At 42.4% G+C, this 26,625-nt stretch overlaps 1 protein-coding gene across 1 annotated transcript in view; it reads right to left on the minus strand.

Annotated features, from left to right (window-relative positions):
* The window catches only part of LOC117381327 (polypeptide N-acetylgalactosaminyltransferase 10-like), an 88,130-nt gene that overhangs the window by 22,722 nt on the left and 38,783 nt on the right, over positions 1-26,625 (minus strand). The window contains exons 5-7 of the mRNA XM_033978279.2: positions 20,489-20,674; positions 16,045-16,228; positions 13,178-13,295 (exon numbers count right to left, since the gene is read on the minus strand). Of these exons, the coding sequence (XP_033834170.2) occupies positions 13,178-13,295; positions 16,045-16,228; positions 20,489-20,674 (488 nt within the window). The remainder of the gene's footprint in view (positions 1-13,177; positions 13,296-16,044; positions 16,229-20,488; positions 20,675-26,625) is intronic.

A 26,625-nucleotide genomic window follows, 5' to 3' on the forward strand; every position in this document is an offset into this window, starting at 1 on the left:
TCTGCTGAAGTGTCACCAGTGCACAGTTCAGGCTAAAAGAACTAAAACCCCATTAGACACCAGCACAAACAGGGCACATGTGTAAATGGCATAAATAAGATGAATCTAATCACTGCACTTGTTCAGACGCTGATGGCTCCGGGGACAAAGGGGCTTTTTGTAGAGCCTGGTTTTACACACAGGCTCTTTAAACCTCTGCTATAATGGGACCAGTTGGAACTCATTATTAACAGGATGAGAATTGTCTTTTAAAAGTCATGTTCAAAGCACTCAAAGTGTAATGTGGGACCACACACATTTAGACAGCAGAGTACACAGACAGTAATCATAATAATACGGCGAGATGGGTTAAGTGTCTTGCCCAAGGACACAATGACAGCATTCATCGACAGCTGGACTCACATCATTGCCAAACTGTGGGTCTGTGAGTCTGTCCGCTCTAACTGTGATGTTTTTAGATCGAGAGCGGGAGTCGAACCGCCCACCTTCAGATCAGTGGACAAACGCTCTGCCGTTGTCGTATCTGGTCTGCAGCGTTAGATTCTTGTGCGCCCAACCGCCCCTTTAAGGTCTTAAAGCACAGACGCGACGGGGTTCACAGACTCATGTGTCCAACACTGAGACGTATCTGTGGAACATCTGGTGTTTTTGGACATAGGATTAGAAAAGGGGGCGACCTATAGATTATAAATATATGTGACTTTACTTTATAATAATAATAATAATAATAATACCATTAATATTTATAATGACAATAATACCAGTAATACTACTACTACTGCTACTACTACTGCTACTACTGCTACTACTAATAATAATAATACCAGCAATAATACCAATAATAACACCAATAATAATAATAATAATAATAATTATAATAATAACAATAATAATAATAATAATAATAACACCAATAATAATAATAATAATAATACCAATAATAATAATAATAATAATAATAATAATAATAATAATACCAATAATAATAATAATAATACCAATAATAATAATAATAATAATAATAATAATAGTAGTAAATGGTCACATTCTTATATAAAGCTTTAGTACGTTCAAGGTTCAACAGGTAAATTGTGTTTGGCAGTGAGTCAGATCATTCTCACACACCCCCCCCCCCCCACACACACACACCCACACCCCCCCACACCCCCCCACACACCCCCACACACCCCACACCCCCACACACACGTTCATTTGCAGAAGTGACAGTGCACAGTTCAGGCTAAAAGAACTAAAACTCCATTAGACACGAGACACAGGACTGCAGACAGTTTACATAACGGGGCGTATTCTCTGTAGATTATAAACACAGGTGACTTTCCTCTGTTGGGGGATTCTGCATTGACTCATAAAATCCCCGGTCGTTCTGTTTGTATTCGGCATATCCTCTGTTTTGTAATAAATATTAGACTATCAGAGCTTTTGTCTTTTGGGTCATTTCCTGAACACATCCTCCTCCGGACCAGAGGTGAGCAGCTGAAAAATAAACCACACCTTTCAAATTTCCATCCCGGTGGATCTCGCCGCGCTGCAATAAACGAGCTGCAGCTAAAACTTCAACAAAATTTTAAATCCCAAATTTTCAGGCCTGACTCGTGCAGACTTTATATCACATTAAGATGATTTACTTCCTATGTATTTGCAAACGCCAGCCCTTGGGACACTACATCCTTGAAAAACAAGCCCCATTCTTCATAAACTTTAAAATCTTGGCCCATTTTTCCGCCTCTGTCCCGGGTTTAATTAAAATACAGTGACCTTACATCCATCTTTACGCGATGATTGTGCAAACTCCACAATTTATTCAGGACGAATTCAATCAGTATGTAAATGTCCTTTCAAAATAAAATCACGGGCCAGATTTATGTGTTTATCGATCAAAAGGTCAGAACAAGGAGAACGCTGCGGCGCACAGCTTTGCCTAAAGGTCGTTTAAGGTCATCGGCGGGGGGCGCTGTGGAGCAGTGGGTTTAGCGTTTGCCAGATAACCAGGAGGGAGCCGGTTCAAATGCCACCCAAAAAACTGGAAAGTAGATAGAAGAAATTTTGATTCATTTGCATTGTACAAGTCTATTATTTAACTTCAGGGTATTTCAGACTTAAAATATAATACAAAAATAATCTATATATATAAAAAAATATATATAAGTACATTTTTCCCCACAAAATAAATTTTTTTTTCCCTTTTTTCAACCAAATTTATCACAGAAACCCACCAGAAATATCATGAAACAAGCGAAACTAACTTGACCTAAATGAATAATACTTCAGTAATAATCTTAATTCTTATCATTTCTACCCATGCATGAGTTCACTGTTGTTATGTCCCTGAGCAAGACACATCGCGCCCACTCCAGTCACAGTAAGAGGAAGGGCATCAGGGACAAAAACGTGTCAAATCAGTGAGTGCAGAGCAAACTCAAATGTAGAGCTGGAGGATATGACACATAAAGAAGCACTTCATGGCCTCAGGTGTGTCGTCAACCATCTTTATTTTCTTAAAACAGATGTAAACTTTAGATTTTTAGATAAAGTTTTTTAATTCCATAAAAGGAGATGAGTTTAAACCCGTCACTGTTCAGTCTGTGGAAAAGAAGGACGGACGTCACATCTGTCAGAAGAACAACACGCAGGAAATGTGTTTGTAAAATGTGTTTATGAAGAGAAAACGACAACAGACTGACTCAATATCTCAGCTGTTTGTCGAACTTTGACAGAGGAACTTTTAATACAAGAACGCATGATGGTCTATGGCTAAAAACTGAGCGATAGAGAGAGACAGAGGAGAGAAGGAGAGAGGGCGAGAAGAAGGACGAGGTGGAGAAGAACTTTTAACACGAGATCTCATTTTTGTCTAAGTCTGAAAACTAAACGGTAGAAAAGAGGCAAGAGAGAAAAAGAGGGAGGGAGGAGAGAGGAGGAACAATGGAGGAGAAGGAGCAAAGAGGGAGGGAGGAGGAACACAAGAGGTGGAGAACAACTTTTAATAGAAGATCTCAGGATTGTCTATGTCTAAAAATAGGACAATAGAGAGAGAGGAGGGAGAGAGGAAGAGAGGGAGAGGAGAGAGAGATTAGGAGAGAGAGCGAGTAGAGAGAGAGATGAGTAGAGAGGGAGGAGAGTGAGGGAGGGAGAGAGAGAGAGAGAGGGAAAGGAGAAGAACTTTTAATACAAGACCTCATGATTGTCTATGTCTAAAAAATTGAGAGAGGAGAGAGGGAGAGAGAGGACAGATGGAAGAAGAGAGGAGGAGAGAGGGAATAAGAGAGGAAGAGGACAGAGGGAGGAGAAGGAGGAATGAGGGAGAAAGGAGGAAGAAGAAGCGGTGGAGAAGAACTTTTAATACAAGATCTCGTGATTGTCTATGTCTAAAAACTGAACAATGGAGAGAGAGGAGGGAGAGAGGGAGGAAGAGAGGAGAGAGAGAGAGATGAGGAAAGAGAGGGAGGAGAGAGAGAGATGAGGACTGAGGGAGAAGAGAGAAAGAGGAGAAGAAGAGAGGGAGAGGAGAATAACTTTTAATACAAGATCTGATGATTGTCTACGTCTAAAAATTGAACAATAGAGAGGAGAGAGAGAGGAGAGACGGAAGAAGAGAGGAGGAGAGAGAGAATAAGAGAGGAAGAAGAGAGAGGGAGGAGAAGGAGGAATGAGGGAGAAAGGAGGAAGAGAAGCGGTGGAGAAGAACTTTTAATACAAGATCTTGTGATTGTCTACGTCTAAAAACTGAACCACAGAGAGAGGAGAGAGAGAGAAAGAGAGATGAGGACTGAGGGAGGAGAGAGAGAGAGGAGGAAGAGAACTTTTAAAGCCCTAAACGGTATGGCCCCATCCTATCTGCAAGATGCTATTGTCCCGTACCAGCCAAACAGAGCACTCCGCTCTCAGAATGCAGGACTATTAGTGGTTCCTAGAGTGTCCAAAAGTACAGTGGGAGGGAGAGCATTCAGTTACCAAGCTCCTGTGCTATGGAATCAACTCCCTGCTGATGTTAAACAGGCCCCCACAGTCTCTGTATTTAAGACCAGGCTTAAAACCTTCCTCTTCGGTATAGACCAGGTTACATAGTGAGGGAGTTAGGGACATTAAAACCCGGGATAAGACAGGCTGCAGTAGGAGTAACTAGCTGGGGGAAGTATGGCAACCTGAGCACTATCCTCTACTTTGTCCTATTTTCTCATCAGCAATGCAATTCACATGTTGACCCCTGTCCCACTCCCCCTGTGGAGTGTAAATCTTTCAGATGCCCCGATGACAGCTGGACCCTCCCCTCCTCCCCGGCTGGCCCTCCTCCTCGCCTGGCTCTCATCCTCCTCGCCTGGTCTTCCTCCTCCTCGCCTGGCCCTCCTCTGCCCCCCTCCGTCCTCCTCACCTGGCCGATTTTCCTTGTTTTGTCTGATTTTCCTGTTGTTTTGTTTTCCTGTTGTTTTGTTTTTTGTGTGTATATCACGGTGGCTGAGTGGCTCATGTCTCACAGCAGAGCGTTTGGTTCGATCCCCGGGTCACACAGGCCTTTCTGTGTGGAGTTTTTCATGTTTCTCCTCGTGTCTGGATGGGTTTCCTCCGGGTACTCCGGTTTCCCCCATCAACCAAAACATGAACGCCCTTCGAGACGACTGTTGTTGTGATTTTGGGCATTACAAAAATAAAATAAATTGAATTGATGATTGTCTACATCTGAAAACTGAACCACAGAGAGAGGAGAGAGAGAGGGATGGAGGAGAGAGGGGAAGAAAGGAAGGAAGGAGAGGAGGAGAGAGAGGAGGAGAACAGGAGGAGGAGAGAGGGAGAGAGGGAAGAGGAGAGAAGAGAACTCTTAATACAAGATCTGATGATTGTCTATATCTAAAAACTGTCCGCACCATAAACATTGACCCACAAAAATAACAAAACAAAACACGAGCAGTGAAATGACACAGCCTCAGTCAATATTTTTATTTATTCATTTTTTTTTTTTTTTTACTACTTTCTACATTATATACACGCACACACTGAAAACTTCAAATATATGACGTAGTATATATTTAATTATTCAAATCACTCAAAACGCTTTAAATATTTTTCGACAACGCAAAAGGTGACTACTTTGAGGATTTGAATATAAAATGAATAAAAACATATTCCGTGGAGTATTTTCTTTACATACATAATTCCGTAGATCTTACTTCGCGCAGTCAATGTATTTTGTTTGTGTATAAAATGTAGAAAGTAGGAAAAATAAAGAAAATAAAAACACTGAATGAGAGGGTCAGTTGTTACTTAGACAGGTCTGTATTTATAACATATAGGGTTATAAATATAGACCTGTGTGTTTCTCGTGGACACAGTCGCTGCATCGACCACAGTCTGACGCTAAGCTCTTTGAACAGTGACTCATGTGCGCTGCAGCACTTTGGCGGGCGGCTCGTCGGCTCTAAACTGACGTGTTGAAAACTTGGACCTGCTCTGGCCCCATTAAGCCCCAGACAGTGGAGCAGACGCACTGAAGGGAACAGACGGTTTTTTTTTTATGTGAGACGCGAACGAGCTAAACGTGTCCGTGCAGACGCGATCAAAAAAGAAAAAAAAGAAAAAACAAACTCACGGACACGTTATTGGGTACACCTGCCGTCGTGTCTTCGATATGTAATGTTTAGCGGGGAAAAAGTGGTTCAAAGGATAAACCTGAGAACCTGCTGTTATGAAACGTACAGCACAGAGGACGACCCTGAAATCCTGACAAGATTTAAACAGTCTGTACAGAAGAAAACAACGCAAAAGTTATTAAAAAAAAATGCTTCGACAAAGTTGTGTAACGCCATAAGCTTCAGTCGAATAAGTAATGCATCACAGGGGAAACAGACGCCGTTCATCAGGGTTTTTGTTTAGACTCAAAACACAGTCATTTATTATTATCATTAAGTAACGAGTCTCTGTGGGAAAATGGTAAATGGTCCCAGTTTTATATTTTCGAGGCGTCGCTCACACACGCAACACGCACACGCTCACACATTCACACACACATTCATACACCAGTGCACGCAGACGCCGGGTTAAGTGTCTTGCCCAAGGACACAGTGACAGCTTTCATCTGTGTGAGGCACAAGGGCAAACTTGTGTCAGTGGATCTGACCAATCAGACAATGATGTGTTTTTATGTCAAGAGCGGGATTTGAAATGGCAGCCTTCAGATCACAGCTACTACCGCCCCCAACTACAGCCGCCCCCAACTACAGCCGCCCCAGCTACAGCTACAGCCGCCCCCAACTACAGCCGCCCCAGCCGCCCCCAACTACAGCCGCCCCACCTACAGCTACAGCCGCCCCAGCTACAGCTACAGCCGCCCCCAACTACAGCTACAGCCGCCCCACCTACAGCTACAGCCGCCCCACCTACAGCTACAGCCGCCCCCAACTACAGCTACAGCCGCCCCAGCTACAGCTACAGCCGCCCCCAACTACAGCTACAGCCGCCCCACCTACAGCTACAGCCGCCCCATCTACAGCTGCAGTCGCCCCACCTACAGCCGCCCCACCTACAGCTACAGCCGCCCCATCTACAGCTACAGCCGCCCCATCTACAGCTACAGCCGCCCCAGCTACAGCTACAGCCACCCCAGCTACAGCTACAGCTGCCCCACCTACAGCCGCCCCATCTATTGTTGCCCCATGTACTGCCGCTCCAGCTATAGCCGCCCCACCTACAGCCGTCCCAACTACAGCTACAGCGGCCCCAGTTACAGCTACAGCCGCCCCACCTACAGCTACAGCTGCTGTTGCCTCTGTTGTTGTTGTTGTTGAGTCAAAACACAATTTCAATTATTCATTCTTTAATTATTACATTATATAATATGATTAAAAATGCTTCTCTAAAAAAAAAAAAAAAAAAAAAAAAAGCTAAAGTTTTTGTTTAAATGAGGTTAGCATATACAATTTTAATGTTACCATAATTGTGAGAAGAAAAATCACGATTTCACAATAAATATTTATGATTACTGTCACCATGACGACAATTATGTGACTGGGTGAACATCGAGTGAATGTGACAAAACAAACTAACACAAAACTACATCTTTAGATTTACATTTTTGTGATATAAAATGAAACACCCCCATTTTTTTTATGTTTTATTATGACCTGAATAATGACGCTGAAGAGTACCTATCTGGAGGGGTTAACCTACCCACCCACGGCGAGCGCTAAGCCACAAACAAACTCCAGAGCCTTCACACCGATGCATCCAGATCATCTCCGTGTCATCGTCTTTCCCTCAGCTCGGTCGCTGTTCCTCTCTCCTCTACCTCACCCCAAACCGCATCAATAAAACATTTAGCTCGCAGTCAAAACACATAACAGAAGCCCGTGTGTGTGTCTCCGCATGTGAACAAAACAACTCCGGCATATGAGCCTCACAAAACCGCGTCCACATTAATATTAACTCACAAAACACACCACGAACCGGGGATTTACAACTGGGATCCCACCGCACAATCTCCTGGAAGCGCCGCTCTTTTATGTCAACTTTTACCTTTACCGTTTGTATTTTGGTCACTTTTTCGGCCCAATTTCGCTCATTCACGCTGCCAACATCCAACATTGAATAAAACATGAGATTTTTTGGCCTTAATGTATGCTGTCAGAAAAGTTCCAGTTACACTTTCTCTTTCTTTCTAACTTTTTTGGTCCGTAGAGATTTAATTATTTTGGCAGTTTTTGTTTCTAAGGCCCCTGTTCGCGTTGCCGAGCTGCAGATATGAAAACTGTGCTTCTCTCGTTTGAATTTGTACTTCCATATCATATATCATCAAACTACACAAGGAAATATCGGTTTAGATGTGAGGATTTGATCAAAGAGCTGGAAAAAACACGTAATTAAAAAGGGCTCGAAAAAGCAGTCGATTTGGAATAAAAACATTGAAATTGTGATTTTTCTGACAAGCTGTAGAATTTACACTGTGATAATTGGTTTTGCATATCGAATACATCCAGAATTGGCAAAATACTGGAATATAAACGGACAAACTGATCTAAGAATCATATTTCAGAGGATGTTTGTACCATAGACTGTATATATAAATGGACTCGGGTAACCTAATTCACCTTACGTAGAAAAATTGGCGCCTCTCTCTGTACCTGCTGCTGTCAAACTCATCATTTTGGTCTTAAATGTTCGTATTAACCCTCTACATGATCCTGGGGTTTTTATTTCCTTATTGTTTTTGCGATTCAAGATATGAACGTTAATAACAGACAAATCAGGCGCCTTCTTTTCCCGAAGTCACTCCAGCTAGCCTTAGCAACAGGTTTGATTGACAGCGTTGCTAAGTGTCTATTCCCTGCTAAATCAGGGGTGCGGGAGGGAAGGGGCGTTACCTTCAACAGCCTCGCTCTGGATTGGCTCTTTGGTTGCTATGATACTCGCGGAATTCCAAATATGGAGCTTCATTTCACTAGAGCCGAGTGCTGTGGGTGACGTCACACTCGGTCCATTTCTTTACACAGTCTGTGGTTTGTACAGATCTAAACTACAGGGTTAGCACTTTTTATGCAATAAGACAGGAGATTGTGTTGTTTGTGGAGGAAGTTGTAGCCTTTGTGATTTGCTACTTGCGTCCATTCAAATTGCGATTTCGATTACGAACGGTCAAATTTTTATATAGCACTTTTTCTCCTTCAAGTCACTCAAAGCATTTTACATCAAAGAACCACTCACCCATTCACACAACAGTGTACAGACACTGTCCTGGGTTAGTCCTGGGTTAAGTCTGGCTTAATCCTGGTTCAGTCCCATGTTAGACCTGGGTTAGTCCTGGGTTAGTCCTGTTTTAGCCCTGGTTCAGTTCTGGTTCAAATCTGGTTTAGTCCTACTTTAGTTTTGATTTAGTACTGGTTCAGTCCTGGTTTAGGCCTGCTTTAATCCTGTTTTGGTCCTGGTTTAGTCGTGGTTTAGTCGTGGTTTAGTCCTGGTTTAGTCCTGTTTTGGTCCTGGTTTAGTCCTGGTTTAGTCCTGGTTTAGTCCTGGTTTAATCCTGGTTTAGTCCTGGTTTAGTCCTGGTTTAGTCCCAGTTTCTAATCTAACTTTTAATTTAACCAGCTCAAAACCAAAATGTAACACGTCGTGATGGACATTTGGATTAAACCAGCTCTTTATTCCCAAACCCCTCCTGTTCACCCCAGTGCAGTGTGGAGTATTTGGCATTATATTTAGTATTTGGCATTATATTTATATTTGTTGTTATTCCTCGTTCTCTCCCGGTGGCGGTGACATATCGGGCTCAGCTGCTCCCGTCGCTGTGGCGCTGTGTTGTGATCGTTCTACTGTTACATACCACTGCGCTCTCTTCCTGTCTCTACATGTACTCCAATTAATAAGATCATTGTGGCTTGTTCTGTGGATTAGGCTGAAATCCTGTTAATCTCCGCACCTCGGGGGGGGGAGGACGGGGGGGAGGACGGGGGGAGGACGGGGGGGACGTCTGAATCGACTAACGGGGACCCCAATAAACAAAGACCTAATTGAATAGAAAGGATCAGTGAATGCGCGGTTAGGCTGTTTGTGATTGGTAAAATAATAAGTGGGATTTAGATGTAATCGCTGTAATGAGTTGAATGTGATAAAAGGTTTAGGCGCAGACAGAATGAGAAGCGGCGGTGGCGGCGGCGGCGGCGGACACCTGTTAATCCGCGCTCCGAGACAAAACTGTCCTTCAAACGCGGAAAAGGTGAAGTTAAAGATCCGATATTACGCAAAATGGACTCGTGTGAGCTTAAAGTCGTGTTCTAACGCCTCAAAAACGGACATTTTTCCATAGCGAGGCATTCGACGCGCCGATCTCCATGGATACAAGCGGGCGACGCCACCAAATAACAGGTCAGAGCTGTGGAGAGGCGACCCCCCGCTCTGTACTTTTCAATGTGTTTCTGAGCAATAAAAACACCTGTAGTTGAATAAATGCGACATAGATGAGTTTAATACTGTACTGCGGAACGTTCCAGGCAAAGAAACAGCATCTCCATGGAGACAAACAGAAAAAGTTACATAGTGCACCTTTAAATAATACTTCAATCATAGTAAAAGTACTTTCTAAATACTTTGAATACTTTTACATAGATATAGTGACTCAAAATGTATTCCCAACATTTATTCCCAACACTGTGTTTCAGCAATAAAAACAGCTGTTATTGAAATAGATCCGTTTAATGCCATACTGTGGAACATTCCAGGTAAATCATTAATAGTCCCCACCCTGCTCCACCTGGAAAGTTACCTAGAGTAACTTTAAAGGTCCTATATTGTGCAAAATTGACTCTTGTGAGGTTTAAGTCATGTTTTAATGCTGTTTCCTCCTCAAAAACAGACCTGGAGTTGTGTTTTGTTTCATTCACATGTTTGAGTCACACTTTATTATTCGTCTGTTACATCTCCAAACCCCAAAACACTCTGTTCCACCTTGTGATGTCATGAAGTGGTAGTTTTCAAGTTAACATCTACCATTTTACTCTTTGTTCAGTAAAGTTTCCAGGTCTGAAATGATCCAAATGATTCTATAAATGAAGGTGTGTGGAGTTTAAAAACACAGTGGAGCACTTCCTGTATCACCACATGATGACATCACAAGGTGGAACAGAGTGTTTTCAGTTTAAGACAAGACCTCAAACTAAATATGCAGTGTTAAACATGTGTAAATGCAACAAAACACAACTCCAGGACTGATTGCGATGACGAAACAACAATAAAACACAGATCAGAAAACGGCGTAACACGGGCCCTTTAAAGAGGATGTATTAAAGGTGCACTATCCCATGTAATCTTACAGAGTACGGCATTAAACTTCTCCAAGGAGACGAGCAGGTCACGCCAGGCAAAGCAATAATGTACCAAGTTTTCTGTGCAGTCAGGCCTCGGTGGAAAAGCCCAGTCAAGGACAGGAGTCGAGAATTAGCACGAGCTACCCCCACACACACACACACACCCCCACACACCCACACACACACACGCACACGTCACTGTCAAACAAACAAACACATGAATGACCAGTAGGGGGAGTACGCTGGAAAGAAGTACTGAGCAACAAACAGACGAGGGGACTTGGACTTGAGGCAGACTCGAGTCACTATTTTGAGGACTTGGGACTTGACTCAGACTTGGGACTTGACTCAGACTTGGGACTTGACTTGATAAAATGGACTCAGACTTGGGACTTGACTCAGATTTGGGACTTGACTTGATAAAATGGACTCAGACTTGGGACTTGACTTGATAAAATGGACTCAGACTTGGGACTTGACTCAGATTTGGGACTTGACTTGATAAAATGGACTCAGACTTGGGACTTGAGTTGGTAAAATAGACTCAGACTTGGGACTTGAGTTGGTAAAATAGACTCAGACTTGGGACTTGAGTTGGTAAAATGGACTCAGACTTGATAAATGGACTCAAATCTGAGACTTGACTTAATAAAATGGACTCAGACTTGGGACTTGACTTATTCAAAGTGACTCTGACTTGGGACTTGACTTGTTAAAATGGACTCAGACTTGGGACTTGACTCAGATTTGGGACTTGACTTGATAAAATGGACTCAGACTTGGGACTTAACTTGACTTGAGCCCTGTGACTTGAGCTCTGTGACTTGAGCCCTGTGACTTGAGATGACGTAATGCTTCTAAAAAAAAATCATGTTTTTTCCTTTTCTTGACAACATTGATGTGTTCAGCGTTTAATTTTAAAAGCACCACACTGGAACATGTCCCTCCCCACTTCTCTCTCTACCGAGGACGTCACAAAAGCTGAACCCTGTGGTTTCGTCCTGTCACGTGTCTTACAATAAGACCAGGGGCTCTACAGTAAATTGGATTAGAAGCTCCCTCGCTTAAAGTCATTGTTTTGTTGCAGAAAGAGATAAAAACAGAGGAAACTACATAGACCATGATCCTCTATTTCAGTGCAGACAACCTGACGAAATAACCAACGAAACACTTCAAATTCTGCGGATTATGACGGCAACGATTCAGAGTAAGATCTTTTCGAGGCACAAAAAGAAAAATAAAGTACTATATCTACCATTTTGTTCACAGTAATGTTAAATTTGGATATTTTTAAACCTCTATTTGTGACCATGACTTCTTTACGTAGTACAATTTAGTTTAAAAAGCATATTCACCTAATCCTGGAAGTTACCGTAGTCGCACCATCGACATTTGGGCTGTATTATTTTGTAAGGAGCTGCCGATCTTGACAGTAAATGGGTTTTACAGAGACCACAGAGCTGTTTTAAAGCTTCCCAGAGAATCAGTGCAGTGTTAACTTGCTGTTGCACATAAATATTCAACATTTGACACAAACCGACCGACTTTATATAATATTTTAGTGTTGAAACTTTTCCCAAAATCTCCATTGAAAGGAACAGGATTTGAAAGAAAGAAAGCACGGTTTAGTTTACGGAAAAAGTGGGTGGAATAAGGTCAGTAAATCGCAAAAAACACAAGCTGTATTTGATTGTTACTTCGGTTCCAAGACGTTGTAACTGCCACATTTGAGTTTTTATGTGTTTTTGTACGTATTATATTATTTTGATGTCATTTTGTGAAGTGTCACTAGAGGGCGCAGTAGCACAGTGTAAGGTCTGTGCAGACACGACGCTAAGCTAGTCGCGTAGAAGAAGTGATCCCAGCGGAAAGAGGAAAGCAACGTGATTAAGAAGAAATAATTAAGTTTAAATATATGTTAAATAAAAAAGAAGACATCCAAGTGAATCCCTCTCGGTGCACAGCCAATGAGGTTTTGTCTGTTTTATTTTCAAGAAATAATTGTTGAATGTCTTTATTTTTTATTGAGTTAATTATTGTTTTATCTCTGTGTTTCTTTAGTTTTCACGGTGGATTTCTTTGGATTCATGTGCAAGATGTTGATGAATAAATCCATCAGTAAAGGAAACCACTTGTGTCTGTAGCACTGGAGGAATTATAAATGTGACACGACTGGAGGCTCAGAGCAGACGACCTGGACTCTGGACTCGACTCTGGACTCGACTCTGGACTCGACTCTGGACTCGACTCTGGACTCGACTCTGGACTCGACTCTGGACTCGACTCTGGACTCGACTCTGGACTCGACTCTGGACTCGACTCACGTTTGCTTGGGTTTGATGTGCGACTTGACTCAGACTTGATTCACTCACCTTGAATGAGATCTCGTACTGCTCTCCTCCCCAGATCTCCAGCCCCGTGTCATATCCTCCCAGCTCCCAGAACCACTTCCTGTCCACAGCAAACAGTCCTCCAGCCATCACCGGAGACCTGCACAGAGGACACACTGTGAGACACACAACAGACACACAACAAACACACAACTGCACAGAGGACACACTGTGAGACACACAACACACAACAAACACACAACTGCACAGAGGACACACTGTGAGACACACAACAGACACACAACAGACAGAGGACACACTGTGAGACACACAACAGACACACAACTGCACAGAGGACACACTGTGAGACACACAACAGACACACAACAAACACACAACTGCACAGAGGACACACTGTGAGACACACAACAGACACACAACAAACACACAACAAACAGAGGACACACTGTGAGACACACAACAGACACACAACAGACACACAACTGCACAGAGGACACACTGTGAGACACACAACAGACACACAACAGACACACAACTGCACAGAGGACACACTGTGAGACACACAACAGACACACAACAAACACACAACTGCACAGAGGACACACTGTGAGACACACAACAGACACACAACAAACACACAACTGCACAGAGGACACACTGTGTGACACACAACAGACACACAACTGCACACAGAGGACACACTGTTGCTTCTTGTAACTGTCAGTACTACAGTACTACAGTACTACAGTACTACAGTACTACAGTACTACAGTACTACTTCGAGCCTCGTGCATCGTTTCTTAGAGAGCAGGTTTCTATGGCAACACCTGGAGGTCAGAGTTCACTGGAGGACTCTCTCTCTCTCCATGGTTTAATTCACTGTATTTTCCAGATTATAAATATCACTTTTTTCATAGTTTGTTCGGGGTACGACTTATACTCAGATGCGACTTATATGTGAAATTATTCAAATATATAATGTCACATCCTTGTTATTGTCACACTGACGATGTACCAGTTTGTACTACTCCTGATAAAAGACATGAGAAAGACTGAACAAAGACGCCCCCTAAAAGAAAAGTGTATTCTACTGAGTCTGACGGCCACATGGAAGAGGAAGTGGTGCTTCATCTTCCTCTGGAGCAGGTGGAGTTGTTCAGAAGCGACACCGAGGATGAAGAATTCAGTGGATTTAGTGATTTGGAGTGAGATCCAGAGTAAAGTTGTTGCTCGTGTGATACTTTAGTTTATCTGATTAACTGGTATGTTAACGTAAGATATTAACAGACACGTGTTCAGTTCTGTCTGTGCTTCATGTCGCTGAATAAATATAAATGTTACGTTAGCGTTCTCTGTTTAATTGCCTATTTTATTATTATCTCATTGCCTTTAAAGATAAAATGTCTGTTCTTGGTCTCAGATTTTGTAAAATAAATTTCCCCAAAAAATGTGACTTATACTCCAGTGCGACTTACATGTTTTTTTCTTCATTTTTAAGCATTTTTGGCGACGTATAGTCCAGAAAATACAGTAAATATGAACAGATTCTGCTGTTAAAAAAGTCCTCTTCAAATAACTTTTAATTCCCATGACAGTATTAGCCAAATTTGTATTATATATTTTGCACTTAAATGAACTTATGATGCTCATTTGGATCACAGGTGAAGATAATGGCCGTGATTCCAAAATAAAAATACAGGATTGGGAATGTGTTCGGCCAATATCCTGGTTTTAGATTTTGATTCGCACAAAAATGTTTACCCTCCTCCTGTGGAAAGCACTTCACGGGTTCCAGGCAAATAATCCATTCCTGATTTGAAGGTTTTTGTGGGACCTACTCAAACGAAATATTATTTTGATGTGAACTGCTTTGGCGATAAGACTGTTGCCACAATCTGAAAACCCATTAGAAGCAAGTGGCTGGCTTGTGGCTCCAGAAAAGTTACATACTACACCTTTAAAACACAAAACATAGCCTGTATCTTGAGTCGAAAAGCAGCTGGATTCTCAGTTCTTCAGGTTTAGAGCAAGTTTTTACGTCAGTTGCTTTTCCTTCACGCTCCGATTTTGTGAAGTTTTTCCGACCGTCGGAAACTTCTGCGGCTACGCTTTCTCTCGACTGCAGCGCGTCGCCACGGTAACAGAACACAAAGTGAATAGAAAACCGTTTGCACGCGCTCTAAGCAAAAGAGAATTCACTTAACCTATGGCCACTTCACCTGCGAGCTGCTACAAAGCCTATAATAAAAGAAGTAAAAATAGCCCCGCGCATAAGTATATTCGCGCGACGCCCGGAAGCCACTGAAGACTGCGAGCCGTTGGGAGACTTCGCCGGAACGCTGGAGCCGACCACGAGCGTTTAGCCGTAATAAATGAATAGATACGGCGTGAGAATGTGGTCTCATGTGTGCGGCGTTACGGAATTATAAGCTCCAAAGTGAAAACCTTGCACAACACGATCAATTCCCCTGATTTTTATAGTTCGCAAACTCTCGAGAATCCGTCTTGTTAAGCTCCGGCTGCAAGCGTCGGTTTGTGAAAGGAATGACCAATCGCAGGACGCCATTGTGGTTCGGGCGAATGAACCGAAACAAATACGGCGAAGCTGAAAAAAAACATTCTTTGGCCTCTTTTCTTTTTATCTGTGAATTTGTGGACAGGGACGACGTCTGCGCGTCTCACTCAACTGGATTAAACTAAAGAGATTTGATTTTGCGGCTTGTTTCGCGGAGCCAGGTTTACCAAAAGATGTCCGCTGTCAAAACGATTAGAAATGGTCGATTAAAAAAGCAAAACGAGTATCTGAACATGTGTGGACGAAGCAATAACTTTATTTAGAAACGATGAAAAGGCACGTTTCGTAGACGTTTGAAAATCGCGTGACTCACTCGAACGGCTCGCTGGGGTCGTCCGGCTGCAGCTCCGACGGGATGGGGATCCGTTTGTAGTACATCTCCCAGTCAAACGCTCCCCTCATGGCGCCCCCTGCCTGCATGTCGTAGCCGAAGTTGTCGTGGTCGATGACGTCGATCATGGGACACACGATGGTCTTCCTGTTCTGGACGATCCGGTCTGAAACAAATATGAAAAAGCGTGCGTCGTTATTAGAGAGAACGACTGAAACGTTATCATTAGGATTCTACGGAGGCTGACAAACTCAACAACGCAAAGCTGCAGTTCACAAAAGCAAGGAGCTGGAGAAATGGCGTCTTGAATACAGAAGAATAAGGAGTACTCAGACGTGCATAAATCCCTCTAAATACAGCTCTGAGTGGGTAAATGAGACACAATTATAATTAAAGGCCCCCAACATCCCTTACTACTCCATTCAATCCGATGAGACATGTTCTGACATTGTTACGCCCACGCGGTTGGAGATACAAGTGTGTCTTCATTTGGTTTTCTGTTCAGTGCGATGCGTGAAATACGTGTATCAAATCACAATAGTCTATGATGAACTTTTTTTTTCATCTCATTGAACCAACACCCATGTATTTCTATAACTAACGCGGCACGATTGAACAAAAAAGACAAGTCCTCGTTGGCTTTTTTTGTTCAGTTTTCCTAGAAGGATGTTTTGCGCTTAAATCCAAACATGTGACCCCATTTAAATGTTTCAAGGGGGCGCTGTAGGGCAGTTTTATATCATAGCTGTACATCTTCTACGTCGTTGCGTTCAGGTCGCGGACGTGGACAAATACGTCATTGGGTCCGACGCGATTCGACATCACCTGTGAGAAATAGGAACGTTTTTATGATCTTCAAAGTTCTGACTGATTTGCAGATTAGCCACACCCACATTTTAGACTTCAACTTTCAATTAATTCGAAAAAAATTAAGAGGGCGCTAGAGAGCAATTTGGTTAGACAGTGGCTTGATCTGCATGTGATAAATGTTCTACTGGCTTTTTCCAAACAAAAAAAATGTGTGTAAGAGAAATATTTTTGGGGAAATTTTCGACGCATTGCAGTTTTGTTGAAATTCACCCTGACCACACCCAAAGTTATACTGAAAATGTAATTGATAATCTTTAATCACACATGGGTTTAGAAGGTTTTGGCCAAATTTGATGTGTTTGTGATACAAATTGTGTGAGGAGATGTCCTAAATGCGACAGTGTGCGCTTTTGTCATTCTCAGGTTTGATCCAATATGGTCGACTTCCTGTACAGTTTAGGGTGGGGCCATACTATAAGTTTTTTCATGTCAGATTTTTATGTTGTTTTCTTTCCGGGTCGGGCTCCAATTGGCCCCATGAAAATCAAAGTTTCAAGTTCAAGCTCATCGAGTTCTAACTTTTGATCCTAGTTACCAGTGTGTCCGGTCTTGTTTACTGCTTTATTTTTGTGCCATGTTCTTGGCTCTGGACACTGTTTTAATTAGTCCCTCGTCGGGACGTTGTCCTCGACCTAACAAGGTCAGTTTTGCATAGAATGCTTCATTTATATAACACAATAAGAAATAATGAACATTATGAATGGGAAGAGCTTGTCCTTGTGGTTTTAATGTTGAAGTCATTTTAATCGACGTAGTCCTGGTTCTGTCAGGTTCTGCAGTAGGTTGAGTCTTGTTCTAACCTTGGTGGTATTTGGAGGACAAACATGAGCTTGCCCTTGGGATAAACATATTTTCTTATAGCCAAGTATGTAAGTATAATGTTAGATGAAATATATAACACAAGAAATAACACATTTCATTCATGGAAAATCTGAGCTTGTAATGAGTCACTGTGATGTTTCTGTGAAGCATTACTATTGTGATGAAATTTGTGATTTATGTTTTAATAAAAAGATTCTGCTTAAAATTCACATTTTGAAGACGCCCAGAAGAACTGACATAAAGACTGAAACATAAACTGACAAACTATCCATCCATTTTCATCCGTTAATCCAGGGTCTAAGCAGGGACTCGCAGACTTCCCTCACCCCAGACACGTCCTCCAAGGGTTCCAAGGGTTTTCCCGGGGGCCTCCTCCTCGTGGGACATGCCTGAAACACCTCAGCCGCTCCTCTCAACGTGGAGGAGCAGCGACTCTACTCCGAGCTCCTCCCATGTGACCCAGCTCCCTATTTCCCTATCCCGATCTCCTCACCCTGTGTTGTCCGCTTGTATCCGTGATCTTGTCCTTTTGGTCATCACCCAAAGCTCACGACGATATTTGAGGGCAAGAATCACATTTCAGAACATGTTTGTACAGACACGGGAGGGCATCTGACACACATTTGCGTCCACTCAAACCGCGCTGTCGCTCCTCCTTACTCCGTCGTCTTGGGTTAGTCGTGCTGTGGACGGGTTAAATCTGGCACAGCCCCGGTGCCACTCTGAATCCAAACACATCACGACCGGGCCCTTGATATAAACTGTTTGAGAAGCTCTATTTGTACGTTTGCTTCTATCTGCTCCAGCTCATTTTCCCATGCTCCTCTGCTCCTGCTCCTCCACGCCTCCTTGTACCGGAGCCCATCTCTCTCTCAGCGTGCCGTATAAACATCGGAGCTGCATAGCGCTGCCGTGGTCATTAGCTGGATGCGAGTTCGTCCCTCGGGGTGCCTGCTCCTGCTGCGAAACATGAGTGAAGTCAGACCTAAGTGGAGCCGGTGATGGAGGAACGAGGCGGCACTCAGCCTCACAGCCAGACGTCGGCCATGTTTGTACTGTATTAAACCCGACGGCAGAGGACCACGAGCAGAGACACTTATTTGTCTGCGTATATTTGTGTATAGAGGGATGTGGACGGCGCAGTACACGGCCAAAGGGTATAGAGTATAGATTTAATTCTGTTTTCGAGTCACTCTGAAGCGAGTCTTATTGATACCGCTGCTGTAAAATCTATATTATTGAATGAGCAGAAAGGACACACAGTCAAAAGACCAACTGTTATCCGTTTGAATTGAACAGTGTGAAGCGAGGCAGTGACGGGCGGCTAATTATATTCACAGGGCCAGGTCTCGGCGCAAGAAATCTGAGCGCTTTTAATAATGTGTACAGTGGTCCTTGGTTTATCGTGAGGGTTACGTTCTAAAAATAACCCACAATAGGCAAAATCCGTGAAGTATCAGCTTTATTTTTTATAGTTATATATGTTTTTGTCTGTAAAACCCCTCACCACACACTTTATACACTTTTCTAACACAGGCGTTAACATTTTCTCACATTTCTCTCTCGTTTAAACTCTCTCAAAGTTCAAACCTTCGTCGGCGTCTTTGTCGGTGCAGAACGTTTCATCGACATCGTGGGTTTTGTCGGGGAGAAAACAAATTGCAAACGTACAGCACTTCAGAGTCACACTGAGATCCAACGTTTATGTAAATTTGTCTGAACACATTCTGTACTGGACAGGAGACACGGCACGGAGGAGACTGATGGACAATGGTCTACAGTCCAACAGCCAATCAGGACGCACAACACAATGCACAATCATATGCTGTAAAAAAGCAGGTAAAATTGCACAAAAAAATCTGCGAAACCGTGAAAGGTGAACCACGATATAGTGAGGGATGACTGTATAATAAAATCACCTGTTACTTAGGCAGATCAGTCATTTTTATTTGTATTATTTTAACTTCATGCTGCATCCACAGACACTGGTTTAGCAGGGAGCAGGCGCTTAGCAACGCTGTCAATCAAACCTGTTGCTAACGCTTGCAGGAGTGGCCTCGGGGAATGAAGGCGTCATATTTGTCTGTTATTAATGTTTTAATTTTCACAACAGGTAAATAAAAACACCCGGATCATGTCGAGCGGGTTAATACGAACATTTAAGACTAAAATGAGTCTGACAGCAGCAGAGACAGAGAGAGGGGACACAGTTTTTCAATAGAAAGTTAATTGGAGCCAGAGTAGATGAAGCCGTTAGCGCGCCCATGATCAATTCCTGTTAGGAACGGGGTGGCTAGCAGGTTAGCTACGTCCATTTATATATACAGTCTATGTTTGGGTCTCACCGCCGAAGCGCCAAAGTTTCTAGTTCGTGAATTTTGTTCATTGACAATGGCAACAAAACCTATTCTGACGTTTGTGAGCTGAACCTATTTTGTTTAGGTGTATTTTTTTTGTTTTTTTGTTTTATATTTTGAATGTATTATTACCGTTTATATTTTTTATCTTTATTAAATTATATTGTGACGTGTGAGCTACTGTGTCCAGATGATTTCCCTTGTGGATCAATAAAGTTCGTCTAAGTCTATGCAGTTCTCTCACCGAGCAGCAGGGGGAGCCAGTCGACAGTGAAGAGACTTTGATTACGTCCTAACCACTTCCTGTAGTTATCGCCGTAGCAGTGATCATTTATAAAACCCTTATAAGTTCGAGTAGCGAGTTGCAGTTCTCTCACCGAGCAGCGGGGGGAGCCAGTTGACGTTGGCCTCGCAGTGGGAGTCGAGGAAAGTGATGACTTGTCCTTTGGCGGCGGCGGCTCCGAGGAGTCGCGTCCGGATCAGACCCTCTCTCTTCTTCGTCCTCAGGATACGCACTTTAGGGAAACGCACCATGTACTCCTCCAGCGCCCCCTTCAGGTGCTCTGGGGACACACAGAGAGAACAAAGGAGATTATGATAATTTAAAATACAATTATGGTGTTAATGATATTTGAAAATAACACAGGTAGGGCATCTGACACACACAGGGAGGGCATCTGACACACACAGGGACAGCTTTTCTTGTTGATGACCTGCCATCTTCTTGTCTCCATGGAAATGTTATCGATTTACAATGTGAAATGACACACTGTATGGCATTAAAGTTGGCTCTTTTTCATCTGTATTTATACAAAGAGCCCGAGTTACTGGTCACATCTGTGGAGAGGCAAGCCAACTTACATATGAGCGCTTGTTTTTGCATGATGGACAGTTTTAATGCCATACTCTGCAGCATTCTAGGCAAATAAATGACATCTCCTGATACGTTTTTAGTCGTTTCTTTTTTACGTTTATGAGTCAACTTGGACGTATCAAAATAACAACGTGTAGTTTTTTTTATCTTTACTATCAGTCGCCGTAGACGTTCCCTCAACTCCGGAACCCACGGCGACTCTGCGACTTCACATAAACTCCGATTCAATCCAATTATTCCCTTTTTATTTGCTCGAAACCATTCACTTTCCAATATAATATTAAAAAAAATAAAAAAAATCCCACAACCAATCGCATTTATAAGTCTCTCTGCGGCGTCATTAAAACCGTTTTTCTTTCCCGAGTCTGGACGTTTGAAGGTGACTCTTTTACGGCGCGTTTGATCATGACCTTCCACTGTAAACCGTAACACCGACCGGGCGACACCGGGTCAAACGCGTCGCGCCGTAAATCAAACAATAAAAAAAACGCCGGTGACCGCTGCTATCTGCGGCGCTAATCACATCAATGCGGTCCCCGTGTGAAGAAGAGGCGAGGGGCTTTTAATTATGATTGGTTCGTTTTGCCCGGATTAATTGAAATCAAGCTCAAAGTGTTGAGAGGAAGCGAGGAGGCGATTAATCAAGCTAACGAGAGCGAGTCCACGTCTAGAAACGCATTAGTCTTTATTAAAACAAGACGTCACGCTCACTTAAGGCGCTTCTTTGTGTTTGTGCAACGGGATTATTTCAAAACCACATTCTTTTCCCGTGTATTTGAGAAAACTTTGTCAAGCCTCAGAAACAGATACACTGCATAAGTCCGCTGTGTACCGTCCGCACAATCAGGAAGTGTGTGTTAGCATGCTAGTTGTTGTTAGCTTCACCGTCACAGCAGCAAAAACTCACTGCTCCGCTCCACTCTGTTGTTAAAAGCACTAATAAACTCATCGGGGAGAGTGCAGTGAGTGAGTGAGGAATGACTTTGGACCATTACAAACTGTTTAAAGTGAATATTTTCCAGAGTATAAGTCGCACCAGCCAAAAAAAAAAAGAATAATAATAAAGAAAAAAACATATAAGTCGCACTGGAGGATAAGTCGTATTATAATAGTAGTATAATTGTAGTATAAGAAAGTTTAAAGTGTATTTTAATACTTTTTAATAAAGCCTGAATGCAGTTTCAGTCTGGAGTGTGTTACTTTTCTACTAAATATTTCAAGTACATGCAAAACTGGACTAATGCACATTAATATAAGTCGCTCTGGAGTATAAGTCGCACCAGCCAAAAAATGCATAATAATGAAGAAAAAAACATAAGTCGCTTTGGAGTATAAGTCGCATTTTTTGGGGAAATTGGTTTTACAAAATCTGAGACCAAGAACAGACATTTTATCTTTAAAGGCAAGTTATAAAAAAAAAACCAATAAAATATAAAACAACAGTCTGAATATCAGTACATCACGCTAACGTAACATTTATATTTATTCAGCGACATGAAGCACAGACAGAACTGAACACGTGTCTGGTTTGTTAACGTAAGATATTAACAGTGAATCAGATAAATAAAGCAGAAAAAACAAGCAGCAACTTTACTCTGGATCTCACTGCAAATCAATAAATCCATTGAATTCTTCATCCTCCGTTATATATTTTAATAATTTCACATATAAGTCGCACCCCCGGACAAACTATGAAAAAAGTGTGACTCTGTTTTTCATGTTTTTAAGACGGTAAAAATCAGGTACAGCGACTTTATGACGGTTTATGATGAAATTTGAGCAGGTGAAATAAACTGGCGGCGTTTTATATTTCCAAAGTTTATGGTTAGACAATGTAAGTATATTCATATTTTTGTCTTTGTTTGACCATTTTACATTTGACGGTAAAATAGTGTTCACTTTCTTTAGCTCATATTTAAAGATACACTATGTACGCCACCTCGTCTCCATGGAGATGTGTACAAGTTCCACAATACGGCATTAAACTTCCCCTTAAAATGTCAGTAGACTGTAAACATGGTGTAAAAAATATACTTTACAAACTTTTCTTAATCAGCTTTTTACGTCTGAAAAGTCTCTTAAAGTGAATAACTGTTTCTTCCACTTGAAAATAGACATATGGTGAAATAACGTTAACTTTTTTAGCTCATATTTAAAGATACACTATGTACGCCACCTCATCTCCATGGAGATGTGTACAAGTTCCACAATATGGCATTAAACTTGCTCCTTAAAGGCACATGAGCGGAGACAAGCCACAAGGAATGCATGTTTTTAAAGGTCCTTTTTTGCCACACAATAATAACAATACAAATAGATAATAGATAAAACCATACTGTGGAATATTCCAGGACAAGAAATAACATCTCCATAGCGACAAAGACGGCAAACTCCCCTCAGAAAAGTGACTATTTTAAATGTTACGGTGAAGTAATGTTAACTTTTTAGTTTATATTCAAAGATACACTGTGTACGCCGCCTTGTCTCCATGGAGATGTGTACAAGTTCCACAATACGGCATTAAACTTCATCTTAAAGACACGCAGGCGGAGACTGAGGCAAAACGCAAGAAATGCACGTTTTTCAAGGTAGATAATACCATACTGCAGAACCTTCCAGCACAAGATCTCCATGGCGACAAAGACGGCAAACTCCCCCCCCCCCAGAAAAATGGCCATCTTAAATTTTAACTTTTAACTTTAAACTTTCAAATAACTTTTAAAAATTCAAAGCTACACTATTTACTCCGCCTTGTCTCCATGGAAATACGTACAAGTTCCACAATACGGCATTAAATTTAGTCCTTAAAGACGTGCAGCTGGAGACGAGCCAAAAGGAATGCATGTTTTTCAAGGTACTTTTAGAAAATACCATACTGTGGGACATTCCTGGACCAGAAATCACATCTCCATGGCAACAAAGATGGCAAACTCCCCCCTTGAAATGCAAGCGCGCGTTATATGCAGTGAGGCTCTGTAGAATTTCTGCAGTATGGATTTCTGGAGTGAACGTTGCCATCTTTGGCCTTGGTGGTTTTATTGGGCCGCGTGTGATTGATGTCAGTTGGACAGGACTCATAATGGAGCTCTAACTTTTTTAATAAAAGCCGAAGTAACGTGTGCAGAGGTCAGGGTGGGGTGGAATATAGTTGGACAGGCTGAACAGACCGGCGCCGCTTTGAACTCTGGGTAATAAATAGTGCATAGAGCAAAGCATTCATCACGGAACCATTTCATCTGCGGAAAGACACGGCCCCTGACAATGAACAAGAGGAGAATTATGTTAATAGAGTTACTTATTGTGTTTGGTATGCACGAGTCTTCAGCCGCTTCGACAGCCCGTCATCTGACTATAGGGATGACTGTATAGTTTATCTCACAGTATTGTACAACGGTAAGAGATTTAGATTAAAAAAGATCATTTATATGTAATATTTACTCCAGGATTTAACCGTTTATGACGCGTTAAAGGGCCCGTATTACGCCATTTTCTGATCTGTTTTAATGTCGTTTCCTCGTCACAAACAGACCTGGAGTTGTGTTTTGCTTCATTCGCACATGTTTAACGCACAAACCCCAAGTTCTTCTCTCAAAAATGCTCCGTTCCACCTTGTGATGTCATGTGGTGATACAGGAAGTGCGCCGCTGTGTTTTTAAACTCCACACACCTTCGTTTCTAGAATCATTTGGATCATTTCAAGCCCTGGAATTGCCGATCTACAACTGAACCAAAGGTGAAATGTAGCTGAAAACTAACGCTTCATGACATCACAAGGTGGAACAGAGCATTTCTCAGACGTGTGAATGAAACACAACACAATTCCAGGTCTGTTTTTAATGAGGTAACAGCATTAGAACATGACTTAAAGCTACAAGAGTCCATTTTGTGTAATATAAGACCTTTAACTTTACATAATCATACAGAATGTTTGATTTTCACATACCAGAGAAATGGTACTGTATTTGACAATGGAAAATAACTTGTTTGTTGATATCGTGGCATCTCGACATCTTATACTGAATAATTTCCTGTCTACGTTTGTTAATTAACAACTGTAATTCTCCTCTTTGTTATTCTTCAAGGCCTCCAGCTCCAGCCTCAGCAGCACCTGTATTTTTCACTCACTTAAACATGCACAGGCTAATCCTTCACCTAAACACAGGGCATTATGGGAAAAAAATAAAAAACAAAATTGGAAGAAGGGTCCCTGGGCACTGTGGTTTTTGGCCAATGTGTGGGGTCCCTGGGGATTGTGGGAGGTCTCTGGGCATTGTGAGGGGAGTCCGTAGGCACTTTGGAGGGTCCCTGGGCACTGTGCGGGGAGTCTCTGGACACTTTTGGGGTCCTTGGGCACTGTGCAGGGTCCATAGGCACTGTGGAGAGTCCCTGGACACTTTTGGGGTCCCTGGGCACTGTGCGGGGAGTCTCTGGACACTTCTGGGGTCCCTGGGCACTGTGTGGGGCTCCCTGGACACTGTGTGGGGCTCCCTGGACACTGTGTGGGGCTCCCTGGACACTGTGTGGGGCTCCCTGGACACTGTGGCTAACCTTTGGACTGGACTGTTTTCCAGCAGCACAGTGGCAGGTCAAATGGAGAGTACAAATTTCCACATTATCTTATATTTACACATTTTCTAGATAGATCGGTATTGTGGTTTAACATGAACAGGTCTCCATTATTACTTTACTTTCAGATGTATTAAGTCTATGCATGTTTGAGTAACCCTGTATTTGTCCTATATTTGATGCTTGAGCACTCGGAACATCTCTGTTTTGACCATAATTTGTATAAAGAGAATGTGACGTCACCCGTAGCTCATCGAGGCTAGAAGTTATAGCAGTGAATTGAAGCCAAAGTTCGCTTCTAAACTACAAAACTGATACTCTGCTCATTTAATCAAGACAAGTAGTGGATTTTTACCCCGCACAGTATCGTTATTATTATTATTTATCATTATTTTTACAGATGTAGGTCAAAACCATGGACTGTATATATAAAATGACATAGCTAACCTGCTAGCCGCTGTGTTACAAATAGGATGTGATCATGAGCGCGCTTCCAGCTCCATCGACCCCATATGCTCGCTCCCGCTAGTGTTAGCAACAGGTTTGATTGACAGCGTCGCTAATAGCCCGCTTCATGCTAAACCAGCGGCACTTCTATAACTTCTAGCCTCGATGAGCTACGGGTGACGTCACATTCGCTTAGTCCACTTCTTTATACAGGCTGTGGTCAAAACACAGACTTTTCCGAGCACTCGAGCTTCAAATATAAGACAAATACAGAGTTACTTAAACATAAATAGACTGAATACATCTGAAAACAAAGTAATGATGATGGAAAACCATTACGAGATAGTTAAAAGTTTGTTAAAGTACATTTTGCATCTGTCTCCTTTTAAAAATGTACTTTACAATGCCCTCATTTGCCTTGTCTAGCTCCCCCTGGTGTTAATGACCTTACATAACCCAGGCTCTGCTCCGTGAACCTCTTGTTTCCAGGCAACCACCGCAGCCAACCGAAGCTATTTACATTTTGAAGTCATTTGTAGATTTTGTGTGACATTACATGACATAATTATGAGTAAACAGAGTTGTGTTCATGTGACTCGCAGCGGCGGTTTGTCTGCCCGCTCTCGT

The sequence above is a fragment of the Periophthalmus magnuspinnatus genome, chromosome 14, assembly GCF_009829125.3.
Source record: "Periophthalmus magnuspinnatus isolate fPerMag1 chromosome 14, fPerMag1.2.pri, whole genome shotgun sequence".
In the NCBI taxonomy this organism is placed as follows: Eukaryota; Metazoa; Chordata; class Actinopteri; order Gobiiformes; family Gobiidae; genus Periophthalmus; species Periophthalmus magnuspinnatus.